Genomic DNA, 27,358 nt, shown 5'->3' with positions numbered 1-27,358 from the left:
TGTCAATTATGGGAGTGGGACAGGACTGTTTTGAACGGGGGTCAGCTCTATTTCCGAATCGGGCAAAGTTAATTTTGTAAGTGGGCCAGGTCGGTTTTGAACGTGGGTCGCCTCAATTTTCGAATTGGACAAAGTCAATATTTATAGGTGTGAGCAACGCTAGCCGCAGCAGGTCCGGCACCGGGAAAGTGACGTCATCACTTGGGCACGTGGATTTTGATACCATCGGATGCTAACGCCAGACGGATGCCGGATTTTCCCCATGATGGGACATATATTGATCTCGCATTAAAAAAGAAAACTTGCCCGTAGCGCAAAACAAGCTCAGAGGCGGAAGTAGCATCCACTTCTGACAAGCGGGACTGTGCAACTGGTAAGGGCACTTTTCCCCAGCAAGACGCCATCAGCAGCAAAGCACGCTTTACAGGAAAGCACCTCAAGCTCGTAGTACAGTTCCGTCGACCGTCAAGAGCATGGGGGCATTGGGATGCACTAGTGTTCCTGTATACGGCTATACAAAAAGACAACTATGATGCAGTGTGCATTTGCGCTGTCTAGCGGGGAATTACAGTAGTTAGAGAGAAATCTTGTCTATTGCTTCTGAGCATGCGCTGCCAAATGGGCAGGCTAGCGCTGGCCGTGCGTTTAGCCTTTCATTACTTCACCCCCAGTTTATCAGTGCCCCCCTTATACGCACCTCCCTAGGCACATTGCGGCGCTCCATGCCAGTGGTGTATTGCTAATAAGCACAGATCCGCAAGCCAGCTATGTTAAACATACGGAAAACTTATGCACACTTAACACGAGGCCGTCTTTTGTAGTGATTTTTTTATTGCTCACCATTGGCTAGCAGGCCGCTGTTATCGCCGAGATTACCTATTACTTGCAACCTAGATAAAGAAAAGAGAGTCGAATATGCGAAATTGTTACAAAGTACGGCTGTCGGTGATGCTGTGGATTTTCCTTGCATTTGCGTGCACTGTAAAGTAATTTTCTCTCTTATTAAAGATGCGCCATATACTCGCAACAGTGGCGCGAATCGGCCGGCACTTCCTAAAAAATTTGCTTCGGGAACGCGGTGCGATATATCATAGCTAATTACGACAAGCACGATCCTGGCGTAACGGACAAGATGCAGCTCAGCGCAATGCATGAAACACCGGGGATACGTGGGCAACGTTGAAAACGTTTGAACCGACTCCCCTGGGATGATGAGCGCTTCGTGGCCAGGCTCTGTGCGGAGTGGCAATATAGGTGCAGGCAAGGCGCAACTCTTGTGCAGCTGTACTAAGAGCAGCCATGACCAGGATACAGTGTACTAGAATATAAGGGTGGTGGGCTCAGCAGCGCCGGGCACGTGAAGCCGCCGATGTCAACTTGGAAACGGAGCTATACATTGGAATCGACGGTGCGACGTCTGGTGTGCCACAAGGAAAGCTTATATTGCTACACATGCAAAGAAGAGTTGCGTCGTACCGTCGAGGTCCATGTAGCGTCCACGATCGCGTTCGCGCCCTTTCCGTTTGCGTGTTTGCGGCGTCTCTTCTCTGTATGTGTAGCAACATGCACTTTCTCTGTGGCACACCAGGCCTCGTAACGTCAATTTGAATGTATAGCTCTGTTTCAAAGTTGACATCGGCGGCTTTATCTCTCTCCGTTGCCGGCGGTGCGCAGTGAGCATACCCTCATATTCTAGGACATTGTAACCAGGGTGCCCACAAAGCGGCACATTATTCAGCAGGGGGGGAAAAAAAGTAAGCGCGAACGCAGGCAACATGACGCCACGCGCGTTTGTTTCGGTTCACCAGGCATCCCTGAGGAAGCAGGCCGCGGTGTCTGTGATACATTCTCGGTTTTCCCAGCAAAGCAGTGAAAAGATGTGGGCGACAAGGGACAAGAAAGACTACGATCGATGACTTCACGCAACGTTGATTCCCAGCGTCAGAGAAAGAACTCCTCGACAGATAAAGATTGTCGCAGGAGTACAAAGTGGGCCTCAAAAGAAAGTAAGAAAGAAAGACGCAAACAAAGGAAGGAAGGAGGAACGGAAGAAAATGAGAAATTGTAACATAACCTATCTCACGATGATTTTCGATGGTAATGCGTTAGCATCGCATCAGTATAGCGACACAACGTGCTGCCACCGCCGGAGCGAGTTATGTATGACACGTGCACTGCAGCGAGGCTCTTCTTTCTGCGCTTGCCTAAAAACACTCAGCGCCATCTAGCGCTGCGACCGCGAAGCCTCCGTGTGACCTTTGAAGTGCATGGCGTGCCGGCGGGTGCGAGCGCTGCGAAACGCGTCATGCGGAAACCAGGCTGCTCTCTCGCGTTTTTTTCTGGACACGCTGCGCCATCTGGTAGCACTGCCGAGAAGTTTGCGCATGGCGTCCGACGCGATATGCGTGGCGCGCCGGCGCATGCGAACGCTGATTTTGTTCCCACGCTGTCGCACACTAAGTGGCTCATACACAGTGAGCCACGTTGGTGAGAGGTTCGTTGAAAAGTGGCACATGCCCAGTGCCTTGGGGCGCAGCTTGCTAAAGCGTCCGGTAGATGTCCTTGAGGAACCAGTATCCCGTGGGTTCGATTCCGCCCAGCATCGGAGAAGTTTGAGGGATCTTTTTTGTGATCGTAGTGCTGCACGCACCTACTAGCACATGAACAGTGACCAAAGTTGGTATCGAAGAGATTCATTAAATACTAGCATAGACCGATTCATCCATACTTAGTGTTCAAAGTCGGCGTCAGAGGGTTTCATTGAAGAGTGGTACATACCTTCTCTCACATCTACAGTGGCCCATGGCGGCGTGAAAGAGGTTCGTTGAAGAGCGACACATATCTACACACTGTCACTTACTGAGTGACTTACGTTAGTCCGACGGACGGTTTCGAGCCCTGATCCTTCAGCACATGAGCCCGATACCCTATCCATTCACCCATAGACTACACAGTGGCCGACGTGGCGCGAAAATGGTTTGATGCAAACATAGATAGACAGAAAGCCCCTGGAAAGTCCGTGAAGCACCTTAAAATGCTCACGCATTAAAATAATTGGAACTAGCAAAATATAATTTGGAAGGGATGTTGGGCATGTCAAGAGCGTGTTTGGGCAATGTTGTGGGTGGGATAATTGAGAACATAACGAATTACAAACCTCGGTTGGTACCTCCCGTGGTTGCTTAGTGGCCATGGTGTTGGGCTGCTAAGCACGAGGTCGCGGGATTGAATCCCCGCCACGGCAGCCGCATATCGTGTACCTAGATTTAGGTGCACGTTAAAGAACCCCAAGTGGTCCGAATTTCTGGCGTTCCCCACTACGGCGTGCCTCATAATCAGAAAGTCGTTTTGGCAAGTCAAACCCCGTAATTTAAACATCGGTTAGCAGTGGTTTGCAATGCTATATGGTGTTCAACACTGCGTCGTTTCAGAACTGTGGGTTGTGTTAAAAATAAGCTTGGCTGGAATACATTTTGTTTTAGTCAATACATTCCGGACAGATGATATTCTAGTTGACATTAAGAGCAAAAAATGGACGTGGCCGTGTAGTGCATAGTGCAGATAACCGGTGAACGATTAGAGTTACAAGATGGGTGCCAAGGGAAGGGAAGTGCTGCCCGAGGATGGGAGAAAGTTAGTGGGGTAATGAAATGAGTAAATTTGCAGGCGTGAGTTGGAATTCAGCTGCCGCAAGACAAGAGTAATTGGAGATCGCTGGGAGAGGCCTTCGTCCTGCAGATGACATGTAAATACTATGATGGTGGTGATGATTCCGGACTAACTTGAATGCTGTAGTTGCTTTGTTGGTGCCATTAGAAATAATGACGTCAGTAATATTATAGGTTTATCTCAATTATTGCCGGAATACTAAAATTTTTCCGCTCGCAAAAACTGAGCCTACTACATGCTCCAATCTGAGACTTCTTAAGAATAACGTGCGCTTTAGGATAAATACGATGGACAAATTCCAAACATCCAGATTAGTTGTAGACGCTATAGAAAATCTTCCCACTGTTGTCGGAGCCTTCAAAACGATCCTTCGTGCAGTGAATTAGAGTTTAAAATTGTTGCTGCCAGCAAACTGCTGGGTATGCCTGCTTGAAACTTTGTACGCGTATAGTCATATGCAGTTTAAAGATAATCAAAATAGTAAATATTTTATTACTGAAAAAGAAGAGCCTTATTCGTCTCACACTGAAAATATAAATATGACATTATAAACGGTTATGTAGCTGAAGCCTAGTACCGAAGCCCGATGAAAATAAAAAAAAGGGTCACCAGAAGAAACGTCACAAAGTGCACAGAGCAAGGCCGAACCTACGCAAGGAGAAGTTAAACAGAGTTGTCCTGGTTAATCGTCGGCACTTTTACTTCCTCGCCGCGACTTCCTTTTTCCGCTGGCACGCGGCATGCTTTTCGCCAGTAGTAATAGATTGGCCGAAGGCATACTGGTGATGATGAGCGAACATTTTGTAGATTGCCGGAAGGGCGTTCCTTCGTTCGGCTCGTGTAGTCCGTGCAGGTTCTTCTTCCCTTTCATGTTCTTTTTTCGATTTTATTTTCTTGTTGGGCCATGAGTGGTGATGAACGATGCTTGGGGAGACCTTGCTAGACGAGCGAGGCTCTTGAAGAGGATGGATAGAACCTGGTGCACGCTGCCTAGAAATGTTTCATGCCTTTAGGCTAACTATTTTGTGTCCGGGCAGTATGGAAGAACGCTTCATGAAGCAGGCGTTCATGAGCAGTTTTCATTACTTTAAAAACTCCATCTCGAGAAACTCTGAGCATTTTTTGCCGCTTATACGGCCCAAACTTGTGGTGGGGTGGGATGAGAATTGCCATACTACTTTGCAAGCGCTTTCGAAATTGCTCCGAAAAAAGAAAGTTTTAACAGAATTCTACAAAAAAGAAAAAAAGAAATACTTGGTTAATTTGCAAGCGCAAAGTTATGTTTATTCTGTTCCTGTTCAGGCTGTTGGCCATTCGCCAAAGGTCGCCTAGAACTACTGGGAAAATTAACGCTAGAGAATGAAAGAAATCTCATCCGTTAAGTGACACTAAAGGTATCTGCTAGTGTTCCTTAAATATTGCATCCCATAGTTTATTATGGAAGAATTTAGTTCAGTTCACTTTATTTTTGTCAAGGGCCCCTGTGTTAGAATTACACAGAGGGTGAAGTTACTTGTTGCTGTTTCCTTGAAATACAAGTTCTGTTAGCTTTTGCAAGAACATCGATGAACAATTGACCGATACAACTTGGTGAAGAAGACCGTTCCAGTATGTTGCTGCCCCGAAAGGATGAGACTGAAAGAGTAGTAGTGTGTGAACGTAGGGCTGAAATTTGAAGTGGAGGGCCAGGGCGTTGTAATGTGTGCTGGCGCAGTACAATGTAAGGTGCGTGATGCAGTGAGCAGGAGCAGCGAAGTATAATAAGGCATATAGAAATTTTAGCTTAAAGAGCGCATAGGTACAAACAACAAAAAGCAAAGTTCAGGTATTCGCAAATAATTTAGCACTGTTTTGATAAAGAACTCAGGAATAACGCAAATACATCGGTTGTCAGGGCTTCCGTGAGTTCTGAAGAAAACGAGGCAGCAAGTTAAAACGAGCAAAATTTTTTGGAACGTAAGATTTTTCGTGTCTTAAGGACGCAATGAAGTGGTCAATATAGACAGTGAGGCCAATTGATACAGGTTTATTTTGTGAAAATCACACAGGGGGACAACAGCCAAGCAAAACAAGGGATAGATAATGGTGCCGACAATCTGAAGTATTGTTAATTGGAGTACTCATAAATATATATGTACTGCTTTTGTCACCTCGCCATTAATTGGTCACATCAGTTGTGAGGGCTTCCGTGAGCTCTGAAGAAAACAAGGCAGCAAGTTAAAACGAGCAAAGTTTTTTGGAACGTAAGATTTTTCGTGTCTTAAGGACGCAATGAAGTGGTCAATATAAACAGTGAGGCCAATTGATACATATTTATTTTTTGAAAATCACACAGGGGGACAACAGCCAAGCAAAACAAGGACTAGATAATGGTGCCGACAATCTGAAGTATTGTTAATTGGAGTATTCATAAAAATATATGTACTGCTTTTGTCACCTCGCCATTAATCAGTCACATCAGTTGTGAGGGCTTCCGTGAGCCCTGAAGAAAACAAGGCAGCAAGTTAAAACGAGCAAAGTTTTTTTGGGACGTAAGATTTTTCGTGTCTTAAGGACGCAATGACGTGGTCAATATAGACAGTGAGGCCAATTGATACAGGTTTATTTTGGGAAAATCACACAGGGGGACAACAGCCAAGCAAAACAAGGGATAGATAATGGTGCCGACAATCTGAAGTATTGTTAATTGGAGTATTCATAAAAATATATGTACTGCTTTTGTCACCTCGCCATTAATCAGTCACATCAGTTGTGAGGGCTTCCGTGAGCTCTGAAGAAAACAAGGCAGCAAGTTAAAACGAGCAAAGTTTTTTTGGGACGTAAGATTTTTCGTGTCTTAAGGACGCAATGAAGTGGTCAATATAGACAGTGAGGCCAATTGATACAGGTTAATTTTGTGAAAATCACACAGGGGGACAACAGCCAAGCAAAACAAGGGATAGATAATGGTGCCGACAATCTGAAGTATTGTTAATTGGAGTATTCATAAAAATATATGTACTGCTTTTGTCACCTCGCCATTAATCAGTCACATCAGTTGTGAGGGCTTCCGTGAGCTCTGAAGAAAACAAGGCAGCAAGTTAAAACGAGCAAAGTTTTTTTGGGACGTAAGATTTTTCGTGTCTTAAGGACGCAATGAAGTGGTCAATATAGACAGCGAGGCCAATTGATACAGGTTTATTTTGTGAAAATCACACAGGGGGACAACAGCCAAGCAAAACAAGGGATAGATAATGGTGCCGACAATCTGAAGTATTGTTAATTGGAGTATTCATAAAAATATATGTACTGCTTTTGTCACCTCGCCATTAATCAGTCACATCAGTTGTGAGGGCTTCCGTGAGCTCTGAAGAAAACAAGGCAGCAAGTTAAAACGAGCAAAGTTTTTTTGGGACGTAAGATTTTTCGTGTCTTAAGGACGCAATGAAGTGGTCAATATAAACAGTGAGGCCAATTGATACAGGTTTATTTTGTGAAAATCACACAGGGGGACAACAGCCAAGCAAAACAAGGGATAGATAATGGTGCCGACAATCTGAAGTATTGTTAATTGGAGTACTCATAAATACATATGTACTGCTTTTGTCACCTCGCCATTAAACTGCCATAAATAATAACAAATGAATGCATATATTTGCTACATTATGTCCAGTTCTTAGTACGTAATGCTTCTTTCACTCTAAGCGGTTGCAAAAAGTTTTGATTATTTCCCTTTTTTTCTGTCCGCATTGTTCTCTCGTGTAGCGTTCGTATTTTATTTGTTTTAGATTTTAGGATATAGGGCTCTTCAGTAGGCCAAACGTCTCATACTATCGCAGTCAGTAAACAACTAAACAAATTAGACCACTTCAATACAATAAAGAAACACTAGAAGCACGCAAGAGCAGACAGTGCTTCCGTGATTCATGACATTACGAGCTAATAACGTGATATTTTCGAATCGTTCGTACAATTTAAGGAGAACAAATCAAACAGCAGAGGACAAAGAAACAACCTCGGAGACCAGAGCTAGCGCTCATAAAGACATCTGAGAACATACAAAATAAAAGTGCTGATGTGATAGATAGCCTTTTTGTTATGTTTTTTTTTGTAGTAGTCTCTGGAATTTTGTGATAGCTGCACTAAAGAGGCATATTTTCCTTTTTCTTTTCCGCATCTCATAAGAAAAGACCAATTAATTTTTGTTATTCGACATGTACACCGCCTACCTCATGAAGAAATTAACGAAAGAAGCCGGAGTGCCAGAAAATAGCAAAAAGGTAAAAAAAAGCTCACCGAGGAAGCTTTGCGGATTATGTAGGTTACTCAGTCAAGAAGAAAGTAAAAAGCCGCCATGGTCTAGGAAACATATTCGCCGTCTTGTTGAATGTCTTACACACGTCGTCTAAGTAATACTCAAGCCTTGCAGGGCAGAAGACGAGTCCACAGAACTCAGACACGGCCAATAGCGATTATTGCCCCACAACAGACAGCATGACAGATAAATACTCAGCTTGCCTGATTCAATGCCAGAAATTTCGCACTATAGATACAGCTTGTGGTAGCCCCTGTATTACCCTCAGTAGGCGGCTGTTCCCAGCGCTGCTTGTTCTTCTGCTTGCGCTGCTTGTTCGCTGCTTGCGTCGCAGCGTCCATCGTGTTTTTTGTTTCTTTCGTTCGACCCGGCTGTTTTTTTTTTAACGTCAGTTTTTTATTTTGACAATCCATCTCGTTTCCGCAAAAGTAGCCGCTTTCCAATCCTCAAGTGTTGTTTAAGCCAAGTGATTCTGGGGCGTTAGCCTTCTTTACAAGCGCAAATCAGCTAGGCGACTCGACCGAAAAAGCCGATCGTGACGTCAGAACTCTACGCCCTTAACACGCTCATGGCCTCAGGTCCGCTTACGCATGTTCGAGAACTGCCCCGCTGTGCTATCGCCGCTGCTGCTGCGTCTCTGGAGAAGCACGGAAAGTTCTTTTTCGCAATAAGTGAACGTGCCTGAAGTATCCTCTTCTTGACCCCGTAACTCTTGTACACGACTTTCTCCATGCTCAAGATGATTGTGTTGCTCAGCAGATCTCAAAAGGCATTTCCTTGTGCTCACGCAAATAAGTGAGCATTTCCTCTGAGCAACGTTCTTGGACCCAATACTTTACAAACCATCTATTTGCGTAAACAGAGACGTCTACTCGCACGCTGGTCGGAAGGAAACACTTCCGCAGCATCGAAGTGGATGCTGACACTGACTCCTCCTCTCCTCATCGGACGCGCTACTATACGACATAACGCAACGAGCGATATAATGCGCGTGCCGCATCATCTTAAGCAGCGAAGCGCGAGATGCTCCCCTCGAGCTTGCACGTCGAGCAGGCGGCTCGAGTCGTTGCATCTCAGAGCTCAAGTCAACTAGCAACCCTCACTACGGCATGCGCTTGCGTTAACTGAGTGTTTTGATCGTGGATATAGGTCCCGAACTAATGCCCAGTGGATGTGCTCTTCTTTTTTCTTAAAAGGGATCATTCGTGCTTCATCGTGTGTAGGCGATCGGAGGGGACGTACGACACTTAATGACAGTTCTGGTGGAGCGCGACTTCGCGGCACCTCACGCGATGCGATATACGAATGCTTGCAGCGCTTTCGCAAGCTTGAAAGAACATTTGCGGACTTACTTGCTACTGGAGCTGCATATCCGAGGATAAATATAGAGACCCCTTTGACCCTTTCCGGTGGTAGACTATGGTGGCGTTGAAATATTGTGTTAAAAGTGGTAGAACGTAGCAGCATTCTGCCCAAAGCAAGAGTGCAATTCATTCTGATAGCGCGAGAAATCACGCACAGATGTTAAGAAACTTGTTTAGAGCGTGCTACCGACGTCTAAAGCAGCTTCCAAAGCATTAGGTTACTAGAAAGGTGAAAGGAGACCAGGCATCTCGTAAATGTAGACATGTATCGTGACATCGAGCTGGTCGGTTTTGTACCACGTGTTATCGCTAATGTTGCCAGCGCTGCCCGGAGCACACGCCTCGCGTGTTTTAAACCAGTGCCTCGACCACCGTACGGAGGAGAACTTCTGCAGCTCCATAGAGCTGCGTGTCCCTGCGTGTTGGTTCTGGTGTTGTTTGGCTACATATACGGTCATTATCAAGCAAAATAGTACATTACAGGGGTAGCGCGAAATTGGGAAATCGCTAAATATATCTCTGTTATGGGTGGCCAACTCGCCAAAGAAACTTGGACAAGCCTTGATTATAAGGAGCTTTCGAATAATTAGGAAGGTGGGTTAAAAATAGGTGCAAATGTACCATATGTTTATTTTTGTACCACGAATTTAGCAGCAGATTTTGGCGTACATGTATGCAGCACTTTTAAGCGTAAGCAACAATGAACTTCGCTACGGCGAGGTGAATGTGTTATTGTGTACAGTGCAGCACCTATGCGAGTTCAATCTCTCGCTATTTACAGTTGTCCACAAAAGCTTTGAAAGCACGAAATCGGATAAAAAAACCTTGATTTTGTTGCATCTTCACCGGTGAAGCTGGGAGTCTGCATGTGATGCAGTGCATGATGCATGTGATGCAGTGCATGATGCATGTGATGCAGGTCGCACGCCGAAGGATACAAGATACTTTTCACATCACGGAATGATACGTTATTAGCGACGAAATCTAAAATTTTCGTGGAAGCCGTGCTCCGAAAACTTTCGCGGCTGGGGATAGGCTCGAATTGTGCGCTGTATTGCGTTAATACGCAATATTTTAGCTGATGCAGTGATTTCATGCCTGCTGTTACCGAATAAAAAGATCTCGTTCATGAATAGAGTGTTCAAAGTAAGCGACGCTGTCGCTCTTGCTTCATCGCTTGTCGACCTACCGATAAATTTCTTGCTCAGCTGCCGAAAAGCCATAATACCTCATTGTCTAAGTGGTGTGTAATAAAGCAGCCTATGCCATAAAAGAAAACGTTCCATTGAGATCGTTTCATTCGGTTGTTTTTGAATTGTGCTGTCTTTTACTTCAGTCATAGCTATGCACCCTTCGTTACTCATTTGATCCTGTGCTCTTCCCAATGTAGGTCTCCCTAAATTTCTCCTAAAGACTTCGTCGCCAGTAGGTATAAACCTAGCTGAGCGATGGTTGATCTCCTTTTTCTCGCTTTTTTTTCTTCTACCCTTCTCGCAGGATGGTGCTATCGAGTTTGAAGAGTTCATCAGAGCGCTGTCGGTGACGTCGAGAGGGAACGTAGAAGAGAAGTTAGACTGTGAGTCGAGAAACGATTTTTTTTAAGGGTAGAGCAATGGGAGATGAGGAAGGTCGCAAAAATATTTTCGATAACTGGCACGTTTTGTGGTGCACAGTTCGCAGCGCTTTACGGCACTCATGGTATGCAGAAAACATTTTTTTTCTGTGCACTAATCAACAGAGAAATTGTCAATATACATTGGCGTAACCTTGCTGTCGCAGATTATCCACGAGTATATTCAATTCTAGGTCTGTGAAGAATCGTGTAACTGAAACAGGTGTATACTTGTAATATTGGTTTAGCCCCGAATTGTCCTCGGAAAAAGCACTTAGCCATTTTCGTGAAATGAAACTTAGCACCAGTATGTAAGAAACTTAGCACCAGTGACAGTGAGTTAGAGCCAGCAAAAGGTAGAACTATCACCACATTTAGTTAACGATGCATAGTGCTAACTTCTTCGCTTACGGTGAAACAAGAAAGAGTTCTCGAAGAGCCGCAGAGAAAGACAGTAACGAAAAAGGCAGCGCTTAGCTCCTCTATCTTCTTACTCCAGACAGTAAGAAAAAAGTTGGCGAACAAGCAATGTGCATTAGGAGTAACTATACTTGGCAGGCGCACGATAACGTTCCCTTAAAAGAAGCTTTCGTGTTAACAGTGGCTTGTACGTATGCTCCACCTCATCCAAGGCAAAATTACCTGCAATGCAAATGGTATTTGGTTGGAAGAGCCCGTTTACATAATTTATTTGACATTGGCATAGCAATTATCGCGTTCAACGAGACTTGAAAAAAAAAAGAAAGAAACTTGCAAGCAGTTGTCAGAACACTTTAACGAATATGCCTCTTATTTTTTTAGAAAAGCCACAAAAGACGACTGATAGCAGCGTGTGGCAGCGGATGCATTGACTCCGTGCTAGAAAAAAAAAAAGAACGTCGGCGCTAAGTGTGGTCAGATAATTACTAACACGCACTTTACGTTTCCCGCATCTGCGCTGATTGTACCTATACCATTATTTGCAGCTTCGATTGCACATTTTGCAATTCATTGCAATTGAACATCGTCGAGACAGTACCAATCGACTCGGCACCCGGTATATACCACTACCAACAGGCTGCCTAAAAGATGCTGCTTTGTACAAATTTGGTACACTGGAAGACGAGAATTGGTAGAAGCTCGTCGTACAATCGGGTATCTTATCTAATTTGCAAAGGTGTCACTCGCAAAAGTTTTCAGCTGGCCGCCAACGAGAATAGATAATAAAAAACAGACAATGAAACGCAGATTCCACAAAACTAAATATGTGCAAAAGCACCAGAATACGCTAGAAAAGAACACTGATGGCGGAATGTAGCGGGCACTTCCTTGAGCGCCACGCAGACACTTAGCTGGGTTGCATAACAAGTGGTGGATTAGCGAGATGACGGTGATTAACGTAAAAGCCTAATAATCTGCTTTCGCAACTTTTTTTTGAAAGTTAAATTTACATCAAGATAATCCGTTCTTCCGGAAAATGCATCAGTTATACTTAAAGTATGCGGGCCTTCACGGCCCTCACGCCTTCTTTATATTGACTTCCCAAAACTAACTTCACCACGAAAGGTGACTTCGCCTACACAAGTGGCGAAAGAGGAATGCTGTTCTTAGGACTGCATGCAAATAGCTTGGCGCCTCGCTGCCTGCGTTAGCAGTGAGTATATATGCGCATAAATCAGTGAAAGGGCGCTCTGTGTCGGGAAGCAGTGATGAGCGCTCAAGAAATACAGATTAGTATTTATTACAATAATACTATATTGTAGTATTTTCTAGCTAAGGAGGACGGAATGCGAGTTCGTATCCCGTGCTGAAGAAGAAGCAGCGCGGCACGCAAGGGACCATGAGGCGACAGTATGCGTGAGAACAAAAACGCAATGCTTTTGTACAATTCCTTAAAATTTGCACCTATGGATTCAGCGCGAGCTTCGTGACCTCTCCTATTGGTCCGTTGTGTGTTATGGATCGTTGATGCGAAAGCATCAAATGGCCCATCGAGCGAAAAAGCCAGCGTCTGTTGTCTGGACAAGCAAACAAACGCCGCCTAAATTTCCATTGACTGCGACGCCACGTCACGAGTGCTCCTCGACCGAGCAGAGCGGGCGAAAGGGTGCACCTGCTGCCCCGCTAGCAGCCAGGTGTTGCGTGAGGGGAGAGGGCAGCGCCGCGACGCCACGTCACCGTCGCTCTTGGAAGCCTGTGTTATCCGCGCGTTCCTTGACCACGCAAGCCCTTAGATGCGTTCTAACTGCGCCTCGCTGATCGCTATAAAGAAGTCATTGTATATAAAAGTGAGTAAATTCGGAAGGAATAACTTTGGCGGCAGTGAGTTTCGACCCTATGACTCCACGCTCAGAAGCTGAGCGTCTTGTCCACTTGGCTAAACCAGCACCTTCTTGATAGCAGGTCTACACTCTGGTTTATGACGTCATGCTACTTAGACCGCGATTCCCATTGCTAAGCCTAGCGTGACGAAAGCGGGGACATCAGTGTTACCGCGGCTTACTCGGGAGAGAGAGACGCAAGCTTTAATGATGTGTTGGAGAACTTAGCCTGGCTGTCCTAACATGCTACGTAGATTGTGGGTGATGATTACGATATACTGTATACAGTGATAAGCACTTCAACAGCAGATGCAGCATAAGGCTTGCTAGGGAAAGTCCCTATTAAATTCTACGGCAGTCGGGTAAGGTAGCATGACGTGAGGGATCGAAGTGCGCCGGCCTTGAGTTATCTAGGACGCGTTGGCCAAGCATCTTGGCGTGCTCGCTTGCCCGCGAGGAGTTCATAACTCGAAGGACAGCCCAGCACCGTTCAATTGGACATTAATGCTTTCGCACTGCCAACTCATCAGGAGTCCTTAGGTTTCCTCGGATGTTTGTTTCCCTTTTGTATGTTTGAGTGTTTGCGCATGCTAAAGTGCTCTTTGTTATTATAATTTTTTTAAAAAATTGGAGTTTCATGTCCCAAAACCACGACATGGTTATGAGGCACGCTGTAGTGCGCGACTCCGGATTAATATGGACCACTTGGGGTTTAACGTGGACCCAATGTGCGGTCCACGGGTGTTTTTGGAGTTCGCCCCCATCGAAATGCTGTCGCTGCGGCTTCCAATTAGTCCTCATATAATTCTGGCTGATATGTGTGTCATGCGGCTTTTCTTTAGGGTATTGTAACTCTACTCTCACGCGCCATTATAGAACTTTCCACATCCCACGTATGTGCGTATGTTCCTTGGCTGCCGTACGTATTTAACAATTTCAGCTTTAAGTATGCATACTTTCCTGCCGAAAACGCAAGAAAACGAAGGCATAGTGTGGCTGAAGGTGTAATTATTCAGTAGCAACGAGAAACGACAAATGCGGCGGCACTTTAGAGCGGTTACGTGTAAAAAAAAAAAAAAAATGTGTGACGGTAATAAGGAAATGTACTTCGTGCCCGTGAGATGTGTCCGCAGACGAAAGTAAATGCACCAACGGGTCTTTACATATGCGCAAAAGAACCTTCAAATTTATCGCAGTAGTTCCTCCAGTTTTAACGTTCGACCCGCCGCGGTGGCTTAGCGGCTTTGGTGTTGCGCTGCCAAGCACGAGGTCGCAGGATCAAATCACGGCCCCGGCAGCCACATCTCGATGGGGGCGAAATGTAAAAACACCCGTGTGCCGTGCATTTGGGGCACGGTAAAGATCCCGTGGCCATGAAAATCAATCGGGAGTACGCCACTACGGCGAGCCTCATAATAAATCGCGGTTCTGGTGCGTAAAAGCCCACAATGCAATTCAGCTATAATATTCTTTCAACTTATCACAGGGGCGTTTAGACTGTATGACGTGGACAGCGACGGCTTCATCACACGAGAAGAGATGTACAACATCGTCGACGCCATTTACCAGATGCTGGTGAGGAGCAGAAAACTGCACGAGATCTTGTTTGAATGCACGAATTTTTTATCAGGTGTCCGTCCGCGCGTGTACATGAAACTCACGACCTGCCTTAATTTTTCATATTGTCTCTGTGGCTTTTATTCTGCTCAATGCCGCCTTCTACTGTGCATGCACATTTATCTGTCATTATATATTTAGTTTACGTGAAAAGTAAACGTCGACGCCACTTTTACGTGCCAATGTTTCATTACAACCTTGCAAGAAGAACGACATTGAAAGAAAAAAAATTCTAGCGTAATACAGATTCCTTCTTTATTATTTTCCCTTTGGACCTTGCTACGTGGCACTGCTCTGCAGTCACCTGCTGTGCATGCTGTGCTCTGAAATAATTGCGCTAAAATTGACTCCCCATTTCCCGAAAGCCCAGTGGTAGTATTCGTTTGCGTCCACGGACGTGATGAAAAAAAATATCTGTTTTAACGAAGAGGCGTTCATTAGGCGCAGCCGGCAACCTTGGCTTTGCTGTGACATCTTGCAACGCCCTGATCAGCCATAATGCGCTGCAAACTCTCTTGAGCGGCAAAGCTCTTTGAAAAATACTACATGCAAACGTACTTTCTAGATGCCTACGTCGCTGTCAACGCGTTTATTCCGGGTGATGAGCGGGAATGCAGGCAGTCGTTGCTTCCGGGTGCTTTTTTTTTCCAAAGAAGCTGCCAAGACTTGACGCCACCAATGCTTCTGTTCGCGTCCTACATCTTCCGGTATTTCTGATATACGTCTACATTACTACACCACCTCTACGTCAAATATCTCCGCTGGCGCCCGTAAGAGACGCCATGCTTCTCGTCCAGTGAAGAGAACAATAAGCGGGACGTATTTGACTTCTTTTTATTTTTTCTTCTTTTACCCCCTTTCCCCTCTACCCGTTCTCAATAGGGAAACCAAGCGAAGGAAAACGCCGAGGAGTCTCCCCGGGAGAGGGTGGACAAAATATTCGAACAACTGGACAAGGTATGCTACACAGGGATTGCTAACGTGCCATGGTCCGCACACCTGAGCAGTAGTTCGCGTATTCGGAGAGGAACGGTTCGGACCATGAACCAAACCACCGTGTGGAGCAAAACATTGCGCCGAAACAGGGACTTACTGGGGCAACCATGTTTGGAGCACCATTGGGGTGTTATCGTGAGCCCGAGAAAAACGAGTCGAGCGAGATGGCCGAGCCGGTGCCGACCTGCATACGTGGCAAAGGCTGACTCACTGTTACGAACTGCATGACCGAGCACATGTGAAATTATAGGGTGTTTGAGGATGTTCTATTTGCTTGCTCAACGTCGGCGGCCGTTGCGATGTCGGTCGGCTAGAAACGAGCTTATCCTAGAGAGTTGGCACATCGACCACCAGCGTCATCTGTCAGCGACGAATGCAAAGCTGTCATGCCATTGATAACAAACGTTTTCTTTTTCCTATTACTATAATTAGTTCAATATTTGTGATCTTTAGTGTATTCGTATAAGTTCAATGGCGTACCAGATAGTGCATTCACTAAATTTATTCCGAAAACTCTTCTGAGTTCGATACTCACATTTTGGGCACACGCAGCAGTGTGTTTCAAAAGCTGATATCGCAGAAATGCGCCTTCATCCATTCAAATCACGCTACCGCCGTAACCATGCACTAGGAATCACGCATGGTGCATGCCAAGTAAGCGTTCATTCCGCATAGTAGGTTAAGTTCCACAGGTACTCTTCAAGAGGGAAGAGAAAACCAATTGAGAAGGCAGCGATGTTAAACAGGAAAGCGTGTGGCTGGTTGTCCTACGAGGATGAGTAATAGAAAGATCAGAGAGAGAGAGCGGGGCAGAAAAAGACGCGGTGAATGCAGGAATTCAGTGATGCATTGATACAGGATTACCGGGTCGCGTGCCCTTTATGCCATCGTATTTCACCTGAGAACACATGAAATTTGTAGAGCTGGCATGTAAACAACACCTTTCTAGAAGACGGGAAAGAGCAGGGAGCCTATATTTGCAAAACACTGCGGGGCAAACAACTTCAAGCGAGACTCAACATCAAAGCACCTCCATCGCATGTTGCACTTACACGCACAATCGTTGTCTTCAAAAATTCCGATCAGCTGCGAGTTTAAGTTCAAATAAGACGGTTTCGAAACGTCGAAGTAGCTGTGGCTTGAAAAAATAACCCAGAAACAGACACTTAAAAGTATGTATTTTTATCAGTTAAACGAGAAGAATGCAGAACCTCCATAACAAACTGAATTCGTGCAATGGCAATCGTTTATCGTCACAAAAATCAAGCACTATATTAAAGAGCATTTTAATCCGGCTCGTCGCTTAGAATCCACGAAGTTCTGTGAGCACAAATGAACCGGGGGCTGAATGCCCTATCTTCCCCTAAAATCTAAAGATATCCTGATAACGTTGTCTTTCTGTTGCGGTTTCGCTGAGTGATCAGGTGGAAATATTGGAAGTATTAGCCTCCTGCCACTCCATTTCCCTTCTGTAGGGTTTAAGGCACTGTATGAGTGAATTGGAAAAAAAAGCCCACTGATGGACATCAACGCAAAAAATGAGAATAAAATAAATTATGAAATAAGGAATGACACACTTAAGTGAGACGTAAAACAAAAACAAGACAGAGAGAGAGAGAGAAAGTAAGTTTGTATGCCTACTCGACAGTACTTTGAGGCTCGGTAACTCGTTCAAAAAGTAAGAAAAAATAAAAGACTCAGCAGAGCAATAAATAATGAAAATACCACCACTTACCGCTACGATCATTACCAGACATAGAAGAGGGGCTGTCTAGAGTGCAGCGTTAAATGTTTTACACTTTGAATGGTGATCTCGTGTTCTCCATGCTAAAAAAAAAAAAACAAGCTCGGTCATAAAGAGGTGAATTTCGAACCTTGCAATAACAAAAATTCAGTGCCGATTTGTGTGGAAAATGCGAGAGAAATGCGTTAGCATTACGTCGTACCGCTTTGAAAGTCCCGGATACGTGAGTTAAACCGCGTTCACCGCATTGCAAAGTGTTGTTCAGGAACTCATTCCACACACGCGCTGCCTCTTCGAAGAGTGAAGTGCAACTGACGGCGGTCCACCACCGTCAGTTGCTCTACACATGCTATATGACTGTATAAAGCCAAGAGACAATGAAGCCAAGGAAATCATCGAGGAATTCAGCTGTGGCTGAAATCGAAAATGTAGAAATTAATAAAAAAGGGAAATAAAGCTGGACGAAAACATAACTTGTCGCCGGTGGGAGCCGAACTCACAACCTACACATTAGGCGTGCGTTGCACTGCCAATTGTGATACGGCGACGGCTATCGATACGTCCACTAACTTGAGCGTTTATGTTTACTATACCTAGCCCTGGGAAAGTTAGCCAGCGTCACCATGGCTCTGAGCGTAAATCAAAGTATTAGCTCTGGCAATCCTAGAGGCTGTGAAAACGGAGTAAGTGTAACATGAATAGGAAAATGTCCGCTGAGGAGAGCATTCGACGCAATGCTTCATAGCCCCGAAATTGAAGTTTGTAGGAAGCTGTTGAATATGGCAACGTGCACCTGATCGTATAAAGTTAAGAGCTCCGGATAGCTGGAGTAGAACACGTTTCTTACTCGACGCTCTTCACTGTGTGTTTAAGTTGTGGTGCCGAGTGTTCGTTCACACTACAGCTGCAAGAGCTGTCTTTAAATCACATCTTCCCCTCTAGAATTGCTGCCCTTCTTTACGTAATTAGTTGAGCGTGCATTAATAAAAAACAAGATTTGATTAGCACGTCTTCTTTCTGCAAAATTTGTTGTTGGTTCTTGTCATATGTTTGCAGTTATACTACATACGTACTTTTTGTATGTTTCTTGCATCGGTTATGTTCTTCTGTATATTTCTTCAATGAAATTTAGTTGAGAGTGAGCATTTGTTTATTTCCATCTTCTCTCATGCTGTGTTTTCTAGGGCAAGCCGCACGATGCTACCACAACAAATTCACCCAGCTTTCAATTCTGTTTCGTGGCTATAGGCCTTTTTCTGTGCATGCAAGCAAAACCCCCGCAAGGCGGTTAGTGTCAAGTTGCGAAAAATACCACTGCATTTATCGGGCTACGAAGAAGAAAACACTTTACCAGAATCCGCAGGAGCCTTAGCTGCTTATCGTTCGGAACGAAGACATGGGTACTATAGTCTCGACATAGTGACATTCAGCCATACTGTCGAATTCGCTATCTTATCAGCTATTACTGGTCCAGAGGGGGGCTACTACGGCGTCTTTGATTGGCTGAAAAGTGGCGTCATTACATAATTTGACGATATCGCGGAGTTTACGACGTCCAGAACAGCCTAATGATCAACTTCCGCAATTTGCGCGACTAGAGTGACTTTGTAAGTTTTGACGTTCCACATAAAGCTGATGCACAACGTACGGACAAGGGCAACATAATTAAATCGTTCTAGCTTCGTGGGGTACGCTACCGTGATACACATTCGTCGCCCCTTTGCGGAACCACGATGAACCTGCAGCGAGATGAACGTTTTACAACACCGTCATCACAAACTTCACTGGAGCATAGAAGGAAATTAGAATGCACGAAGGAATTGCGATATTAAAGCGCTCCACGTCGCGAACACATGGCGAACTTTAAATTCTGTGGCGCCATCTGTTCAGTCTTTTTTTTTTTTTTTTTGGTCCATCTAGTTTTAGTTTAGGAAAAAGAAAACGCGCTGTATATGAATAGGGAATGAAGCGGTACCGCAAATTTACTTCTACGGCCAATAGATCTTGCCGCCGAGCATCCAACCGATATATATATATATATATATATATATATATATATATATATATATATATATATATATATATATATATATATATATATATATATATATATATATATATATATATATATATGCATAAACAGAGGCTCATATATATATATATATATATATATACATGCATAAACAGAGGCTCAGCTTCCGCCTCACCGTCGCCCTCGCCGAATGAATATTCCATTCGCTTCCGCCATCCGGGTATTTCCTTGAAGGACTGGACGTGCCAGAACCACCAGGCTACAGCTAGCACGTGCTCGGCCGGTACAGGGTTGGCGCGCAGCGGTGATAGTCACCAGGTAACTCTGCTTAAACAGCGAAGTGGTCACATAAAAAATGTGAGCATTAGGAAGACAAAAAAAGCAGAGGAGTAAAACGTATAGTGCGAACACGCCAATCTCTTAACTAATGTCATATGACAGGAGCTAAGCATATATGCCACAGCGTTATAACGCAGCTCGAGCAGGTCTTGAGTAGTAACACTACCGAAAGAGGTCAGGAGGGCGACCACACGAAGCCGAGGCACAAAATGTCTCCTCTCAGCAAGCTCACTGAAGGCTCTTTCTACACATTTAAAAGGAGACGCTAGGGCGGAGCACTTGCCCGCGGATATTATTCACCTCCTGATGCGACATGGCGAGGACAAAGAGTTAGCGTGCTGGTTGTGCAAACTTTGATTTATATTTCGGGCGAACTTAGCGTCACGGACAACAGTTGGATAACCGACCCATACGAGGCAGGCTTACCTCCAGCCCTCCAACCGTGCCCAGAGAGCGCTAGTCAAGACACGAGTCTCTTAATCTGCACCATAGATACCGGGACGAAGTCTTGCACACAATGCGGAAGACTTTAGATGCTAGTAACTTATGGCGCCACGAATCCAAACTTACAATAATAATAAAAAAACAATATAAAAAAATGAAATGTCTCTTCGGTTAAAGCACTGCGATATAGGGACGTAGCTTATATCTGCAATAAGGTCAAGCATAGCAGTTTTCAATCTGACCGTTTTGCGGGTTACAACGGTGAGAAAGATAGATTTGATGACGCTGTAAAAAGTTTTTATTCAGTTGAAACAAAACACACGTAAAATCTGCACTTGTCATAACTCAAGCCCTTTTCCAAAATTCTTGTTTTACAGCAAAGATGAAATGTGCGCCACAATCGCGGAAAATATGGTAAAATAAACATTGCTTATACACACTGGCAGGATTACACAAATTTATCTAAATGACATGTAACTCAAGGAGGGGTTGGTGCCTTTAATGCCGCCGGCTACTCCTCTTCACAGTGCAAGGAAATTTGTTCATTAGTACGAGCAGCACACTAAGCACACGGACGGAGGTGAAAGGACGTAATACCAAAAGGCGTTCAACAGTCGATCTTCCGACCCTGGGCTTGGTTTGTTGCGATTGCGTAGTTTCAGAGAAGGGGTAACAGCGTCCGATGGGTCTTACTGAATGACTGTTTTGCGATAACTAGGCCTGCTCGCCATGCATGATGAGGACATAAGTTTACTGTACGTCGCAGGTTCATCTCCCGCACCACTTCAAATGTCAACGTTCTTGGCGATCAGGTTCGAGAAGAAACTGCAATGCATTGTTTACCGCGCTCGCCCCTCCCCGTTATATGAGCACGGCGGGACGCACAGTCCAGACGGCGTACCTCGCGTACCCTTGCAATGAACACACTTTCGGCCTATGCATTGGTTTCCATGTAAAAGACGAAAATGGCATTAGCAGACAAGCATTTACACTGCTTCGAAAGACCTGCTCACAGGCTACAGGTGCTGCGTTCACAGTGGTGATGGAACACAAGGCCATTCGTATTCACTATGCTGCATGGAAAAACGCCTTGCTCCCGCGGGACCATCGCAAGCGTAGGATATGTCACCAGCTTAGCAGTCATAAAATCGTGGGAGAAAAGGGGTAGCCGAACGTCACCAAACAACACAACGTAACGCGATTAGGAAGCGCGATTAAAACGCGCTTTCAGCGGGCGTTTGCGCGCCGGCAGGTTAGGTTCCTGCGCGAGCCTTGCGCAAGAGAGGTTCGCACAAGCGTTCTTTGCACGTGCGAGAAGTGTGGCCAGTTGTTATTGCAGTTATTGACGCCACCCCAATACTGGTTGTTTTGACATACGCAGAACCACGACAACCAGCTGACCCTGGACGAGTTCAAGGAAGGCTCGAAGCAGGACCCCAAGATCGTGCAGGCCCTGTCTCTGTATTCTGCTTGAACGGCCGCTTCCTTATCTCACTCGCTCTCCCCTTGGGCCTACGCACGAAGAAGGTGACTACGACAACCAGCAGCAGCAGCTATACTAACTTGCCCTCGGAGAGCCGCCTTGCACCCTGCTCTACCTTCTACCCCTACGCTGTTCCTGTTCCCCATACCTTCTTCTTCACTCCTTTCTTTCGTCTGGCCTCGTCTTTCCTATGCGTTGTGCCTAGGGCTGGGTTTCCTTTTGCGAACGGTAAACGACGGGCGACGGAGTGTAGACAGCTGCCTCCCGACGGCCGCAGCACTGACGGCGCTGGACGGCGCCACTGAAATGCGAATCCGACCGAAGCGCCCAGGGCGGGAGCACAGCCCCCGAGCGTTGCACGACCCCGTGCAGTCGATGCGGATGGGCGGATGGAGGGCGTCCATGTCATATCTTCGTTCGATGAAACAGGCGCGCCGTGAGAACTACAACACGACAGCAGAACCCCTGCTCGTCTCTCCTCTCTGCCCTACAATCACTCCTCAATTTTCATCTCGCATCTGCGTGAATAAGTTGATTCTTAGCTCATCTCTGCATACAGCGAAAGGAGAAATCGTATACACACTCTCCGTCATCCCTGCTTCATTTATATCCTTCACTAGCGGCATGCTCAAGCGGCGCACTTAGGCCTATAATAACGTTCTGCGATGCCTGTCACGTCGCGTTGTTTTTTGTTATCTGCCAAAGAAGCCCTTTCTTTTCTTCGTCTTGCAGTACCCAACCGCATGAATCTGGCAAAGATAAAACGTATCAGAACGAAAACTGAGTAAATGGTCATTAAAGATAGGGTTAGAACCAACAAAATCGAACTGCATGTCACGTCGACGCTTCCACGGCTGTCGTCGTCGCCTTTTACAACTCTTAGCAAAAAGCCATGACTCAGCCGCTTGTTGACTTGGTAGGTGCAAAAACCGTTGTGTTCAGTGACTTCCTGAATAATTGCACATTTTCCCTTCATTATACAGGTATACTAGGTTCGGTGCAAGTTTTTTCAGCTCGTTTCTTTCGTATTTTCAGTTACTTATTCGCCTTCGCACCAGCCTATACAGTAGCACTCAACATATTGTATTTTTTTAAATACGATATTAACACTAGCTTTCTGCTGCAGTAATGCAAACATGATGAAGGAAAAGTACGTCTAGTGGTTCCAAAATGCCTGATTCTCAGCAATACAACAATCTGTACAGGCACCATGGAGCTTTACAGGAACTGGCTACCAACACTTCAAAATTCACGCTCGCTATAGAAGACTCAGCAGCGTCCTTCTAACGCAGGCCAAGTGCAATTAATATTTACATGGAAAACATACGTCCCAAAAAACTCCTGGCTGGCTCTCTACAAACTGCTACCCTCGCTCCAGGAACTGCTGGGAAAGTTTGTGGAAGCATACCGATGGTGGATAACTGCAAAAACAAGCGATGCTCCCAATTAGTGTAGCTGTACTATAGAGAAAAAAGGCCGCTTTCTCGTCATTAACTTGCTGCGCCTGTCCTCCGGCTTGACCGCCGAGCAACCTATTCAAGGACTTTGTACCCATGAGAATCCTCCTTTGGGATGCACGCAAAGCGAAAGGCGCATTTGTCACTATCCTGCGGAGGAGTGCATGGCTTGCACTTTGCCCACGACGGTGCGCGCTTCAGTTTACTAAACACCTTCTCGATCTCAAGCGGGCGGCAAGCACGCCCGCTTTTATTTGGCCACCTCACTGCCCGCCGTCTTCAAAATTATATTTCTTAAATTATTTTTCTGAGTTCTCTATAAAAAATTATAGAGAAAGAGAAAAGGTCAGAGAGAGCACAAAATATGAAAGAAAGAGGTAGAACAGACAAAAATTAAGAGGAGAAAGACACGGATAGAATGAGATCTAAAAAAGAAGGAAAGGCAAAACGAGATAAACGAAAAAGGCGGAAAAAAGAAGGGCAAGGTTACAAAGAAAGGGAGAGAGAAAGAAAGAACGAATTAAACAGAGATATAATAAAGAAGAGAAACAGATCGAGGAGAACAGACAATGAAGAAATGAAAGGGATAAAGAAAGCGAGAACGCCAGAAAAAAACGAGAAAAGAAATATATAGAGACGACACAGAAAGAAGTAGATAGAAATGAAATGAAGGGAGACAGGAAAGGATGAGAAAAAAAGGGGGGAGAAACAACTAGATAAGGGAGAGAAGAATAAAAGCAGATAAAAATAAAGAAAGATAGAATTAGATACAGAAAGAGAGAAGAAAAAACGATATAAATAAAGTTATAAGGAAGGGAAGATTAAAAACATGACAGAGATAACGAGAAGAAAAAGAAATAAGAATGGGAAAGAGGGAGAGAAAGGACGAGAGAAAGAAAACAGATCAAGGAAAGCGAGAAAGGAGCGAGAAATGAAGAAATAAAGAAAGAGAGAGTGATAAAGAAAGAAGATAGTAAGAGAGCGCACGAAAGGAAAAATGAGCAATGGAAAGAGCCAGATAAAGAAAGATATAGTTAAATAACGATAAAGAAAGAAAGAGAAAGAAGGAATGAGAAAACGGGAAAGTCAGAGATATTGGAACAAAGAAAATTACAGAGAGAGCGAAATAATGAAAGAACAAAAAAAAATGAAGCAAGAAAAGTGAGCGAGAAACGATTATGAGTGGGAAAAAGAAAGAAATAATCAAAGAAAAAGGAACAGGACAAAGCTGGAGAGGAAACTACGATGAACGCGCGCATGGCGGCAACGCGTGTAAAGAAAACGCTCATTATATCTGCTGAGATTACCGGCTTCGGCGTTACAAACCGCGGTGCAATTAACGTAACGGCTCTTAGTCGATGACTTGACAGAACGGCAGCATTTCTCTTTCCTCTCGCTTAGCTGCTTATTGAACCTTATTACTGTCTGTCGGCCTTGTTAAAGGTGCAGTCGCGATTGTTTTCGTGCTGCAACCACCAAAATTTCGCATTATTTGTTTTTTGCCCTTTCATAATGCGGGACTGTCCAATTACCGCGCGTCGCCGTTACCTCACATCCACATAGTGTCATTCATTTTGTTTGTGCGCAGCATCAAAGCTCAGTTCCGCGTGCTGTTGAGCAGATACGATGCGCCTGCTTATTCTGTGTCCTCTAACAAAGCAGTGCTCAGCACATCGAGCTCAAATAATTGCCTAACACATGTCGAACATGGCTGTGCTGTGTTTATATTTTACTGGCTGAGCGGCGACACATGCCTTTCGCGGTACACGAGTAAGTTTCGTTTTAATTTTCTTCGGAGACCACCATGGTGTTGTATGAAATTGATCGTTGTTCATTTGTGACTTTGACGTTTTCGATAAAGTCATCACAACTAGACTTTAGTAAGCAGTTCTAAAACCTCAACGTACTGTTTTTTTTTTCATTATTTACAAACATCGGCGTAATCAAACTCATCAATCACTACTTTCTTTTAGAGACAAAACAGGCGCGACAGCCGCCCTTAAATCAAGCGGCAAGTATACATTCTAGAAACAGTTGCACCCTTTGGGGTGTATATTTGTCCCACAACGATAATCGTCATCTGCCTTGCTTGCGTTTCCTTTCTTGAAAACTCGGCGCTCGCTACTTTCCTGTCGAGAATGCTGCGCCACACTGATAACGCGCATGCCGTTCGTGAATCGGAAGTACCGGGCTCGCAGCGTTAAAGAAAGGAAACGCGGGCAAGACGGATGACGATTATCGTTGTGGGACAAATATACACCCCAAAGGGTGCAACTGTTTTAAGAGTGTGATTATTGTTGTGTGGCAAATGTACACCCCAAAGGGGGCATTTGGAGTGTAAAACCAAAAGTCGCCGAGATTAAAACCGCACTTAATCGCTCGCGGTAAATCAGCTACTCGCTACTCTTCAGAAACATGTGACGACTGCGCACGCACGACCGCCCACGTCGAAAAACCAAAGACACCGGCTTAGAAAGCAGAAACGGGCAAACGTTGCGACGGCCGTCAGTGCTGTCTCCGTCAGGAGTGGACTTCGCTCTCCGCAGAGAGACAATCGTTAGTGCTACCCTTGTAGTCGCGCTACGCGTGCTCACACGTATACAGCCCCGGTGCACTACGTGCGCGTGCGTAGTTTTGCTACGCTTGCGGTCGCGTACGTAGGCGACGACCTGCGGCCCGCTTTCGCCAGTGGAGACCGCACGGGCGCTGCGTGTCGTGTAGCGCGCTCCATTCCGCTGCGTCACTGCGGCCGCTCGGCTCGCCGGCAGCGCCTCCGTAGTGCGCGCTTATGAGCGGCAGCCCCGTCGGGCGTCACCAGATCCGCCTGCAGGGCAGCCACGTATACCGTAGATCCCCGTCGGCACGCGCCGTAGGGCGCCAGCTTCGCCGTGCGCTCGGTGCGCGGGGCGTAGCGCAGGCACCGAGACAGAACGAGATAGAGAGACGGGCCGCAGGCTCATCGCCTTCTCTCTCAGAGGCCTGCTGGCCACGCTCTGGAAGGGCTGGAATCGGCAAAAAACAGACACGGCGCGCGCAAAGAGAACGAGAAAATGTGCGAGAACGGAGGGCAGGGGATGCTCTTCGTTTCCCGTGCTAACGTGGCGACTGCAGGGTTTGACGGAGACGAACCCACTTGGCACTTGCACCGGCCTGACGGGTCCCCGTCTCCTGTTTTCCCACATTTCTTGCTCAAAGTTGAATTTTTTGCCACGGCGACAACTGAGGAGCAGTAGGAGGCACGTGCACCGAATATAGGACTCTCTCTGGTGTTCTTCGCGGGAGATGCATGCTTGCGTGCGGATTCTTGAACTTGTTTCCGTCACCCATGGTGCTCACTTCAGCGTGTCACGCATATTCCTACCTTGCGTCTAACTAGAGGTTTCCGTCTAGAATGAGCTTTTTAAAATTTTTGTTATTGTTGTTGTCGGAGGTAGAGAGGTGGGAGTCAAAGTGCAGCAATGGCTCCTTCTCTGCACAAGCATTGCCGATTGAAACGCCTCTTTTTATTGCCCTACAGGATGCTATGTTTCAGGCTGGACCAGCATAGTTTTGACAGACGTTTCGTCTAAATGCCCAACGTCCCTGTTTCCGTCCCTCGACCTCTCTGCGCTCTCTGGTCCGACCGTTAGGATCACGCGTCTGTCAGGAGGGCAATACGCCTTTGTTCGCGGGAAAGGGACGTTTTCGCGTTTTCGAATTCGTATATTGATCTGATATCAGAGGGAAATGAAATGAAACAATGCAAATCATTTCGAAAGGCTTCTATTGAAGGCTTTCCTTTTTTTTTTAGAAAACTTTCAAAGCTTCGATCAGCCGAGACTCCATCGTCGTGCTTCGTTATGCATATGGTAGCACGCGGTGAATATAAATTCCTTGTATAGGCCAGGAAATTAGGTTCTGTGAAAACAGAGTAAGTTTTAAGAGCATATAATATAATATAATATAATATAATATAATATAATATAATATAATATCTACTTCTATTCTGCGTTCAACCCTGAGGAGCA

General features: G+C 45.5%; 2 protein-coding genes across 2 annotated transcripts in view; both read left to right on the top strand.

Annotated features, from left to right (window-relative positions):
• The window catches only part of LOC142574127 (uncharacterized), a 40,889-nt gene extending 30,162 nt beyond the window's left edge, over positions 1-10,727 (top strand). Inside the window, exon 2 of the mRNA XM_075683285.1 lies at positions 10,718-10,727. Within this exon, the coding sequence (XP_075539400.1) occupies positions 10,718-10,727 (10 nt within the window). The remainder of the gene's footprint in view (positions 1-10,717) is intronic.
• LOC142581575 (frequenin-2-like) overlaps positions 1-25,550 on the top strand; it is a 331,934-nt gene extending 306,384 nt beyond the window's left edge. Inside the window, exons 5-8 of the mRNA XM_075691218.1 lie at positions 10,825-10,903; positions 14,726-14,814; positions 15,739-15,813; positions 21,793-25,550. Coding sequence (XP_075547333.1) covers positions 10,825-10,903; positions 14,726-14,814; positions 15,739-15,813; positions 21,793-21,885 — 336 coding nt within the window. The 3' untranslated portion in view covers positions 21,886-25,550. The remainder of the gene's footprint in view (positions 1-10,824; positions 10,904-14,725; positions 14,815-15,738; positions 15,814-21,792) is intronic.
• Positions 25,551-27,358: the final 1,808 nt, after the last annotated feature.

This window comes from Dermacentor variabilis, chromosome 1, assembly GCF_050947875.1.
Source record: "Dermacentor variabilis isolate Ectoservices chromosome 1, ASM5094787v1, whole genome shotgun sequence".
NCBI classification, from domain to species: Eukaryota; Metazoa; Arthropoda; class Arachnida; order Ixodida; family Ixodidae; genus Dermacentor; species Dermacentor variabilis.
This window is presented reverse-complemented; position numbering and strand designations above follow the sequence as displayed.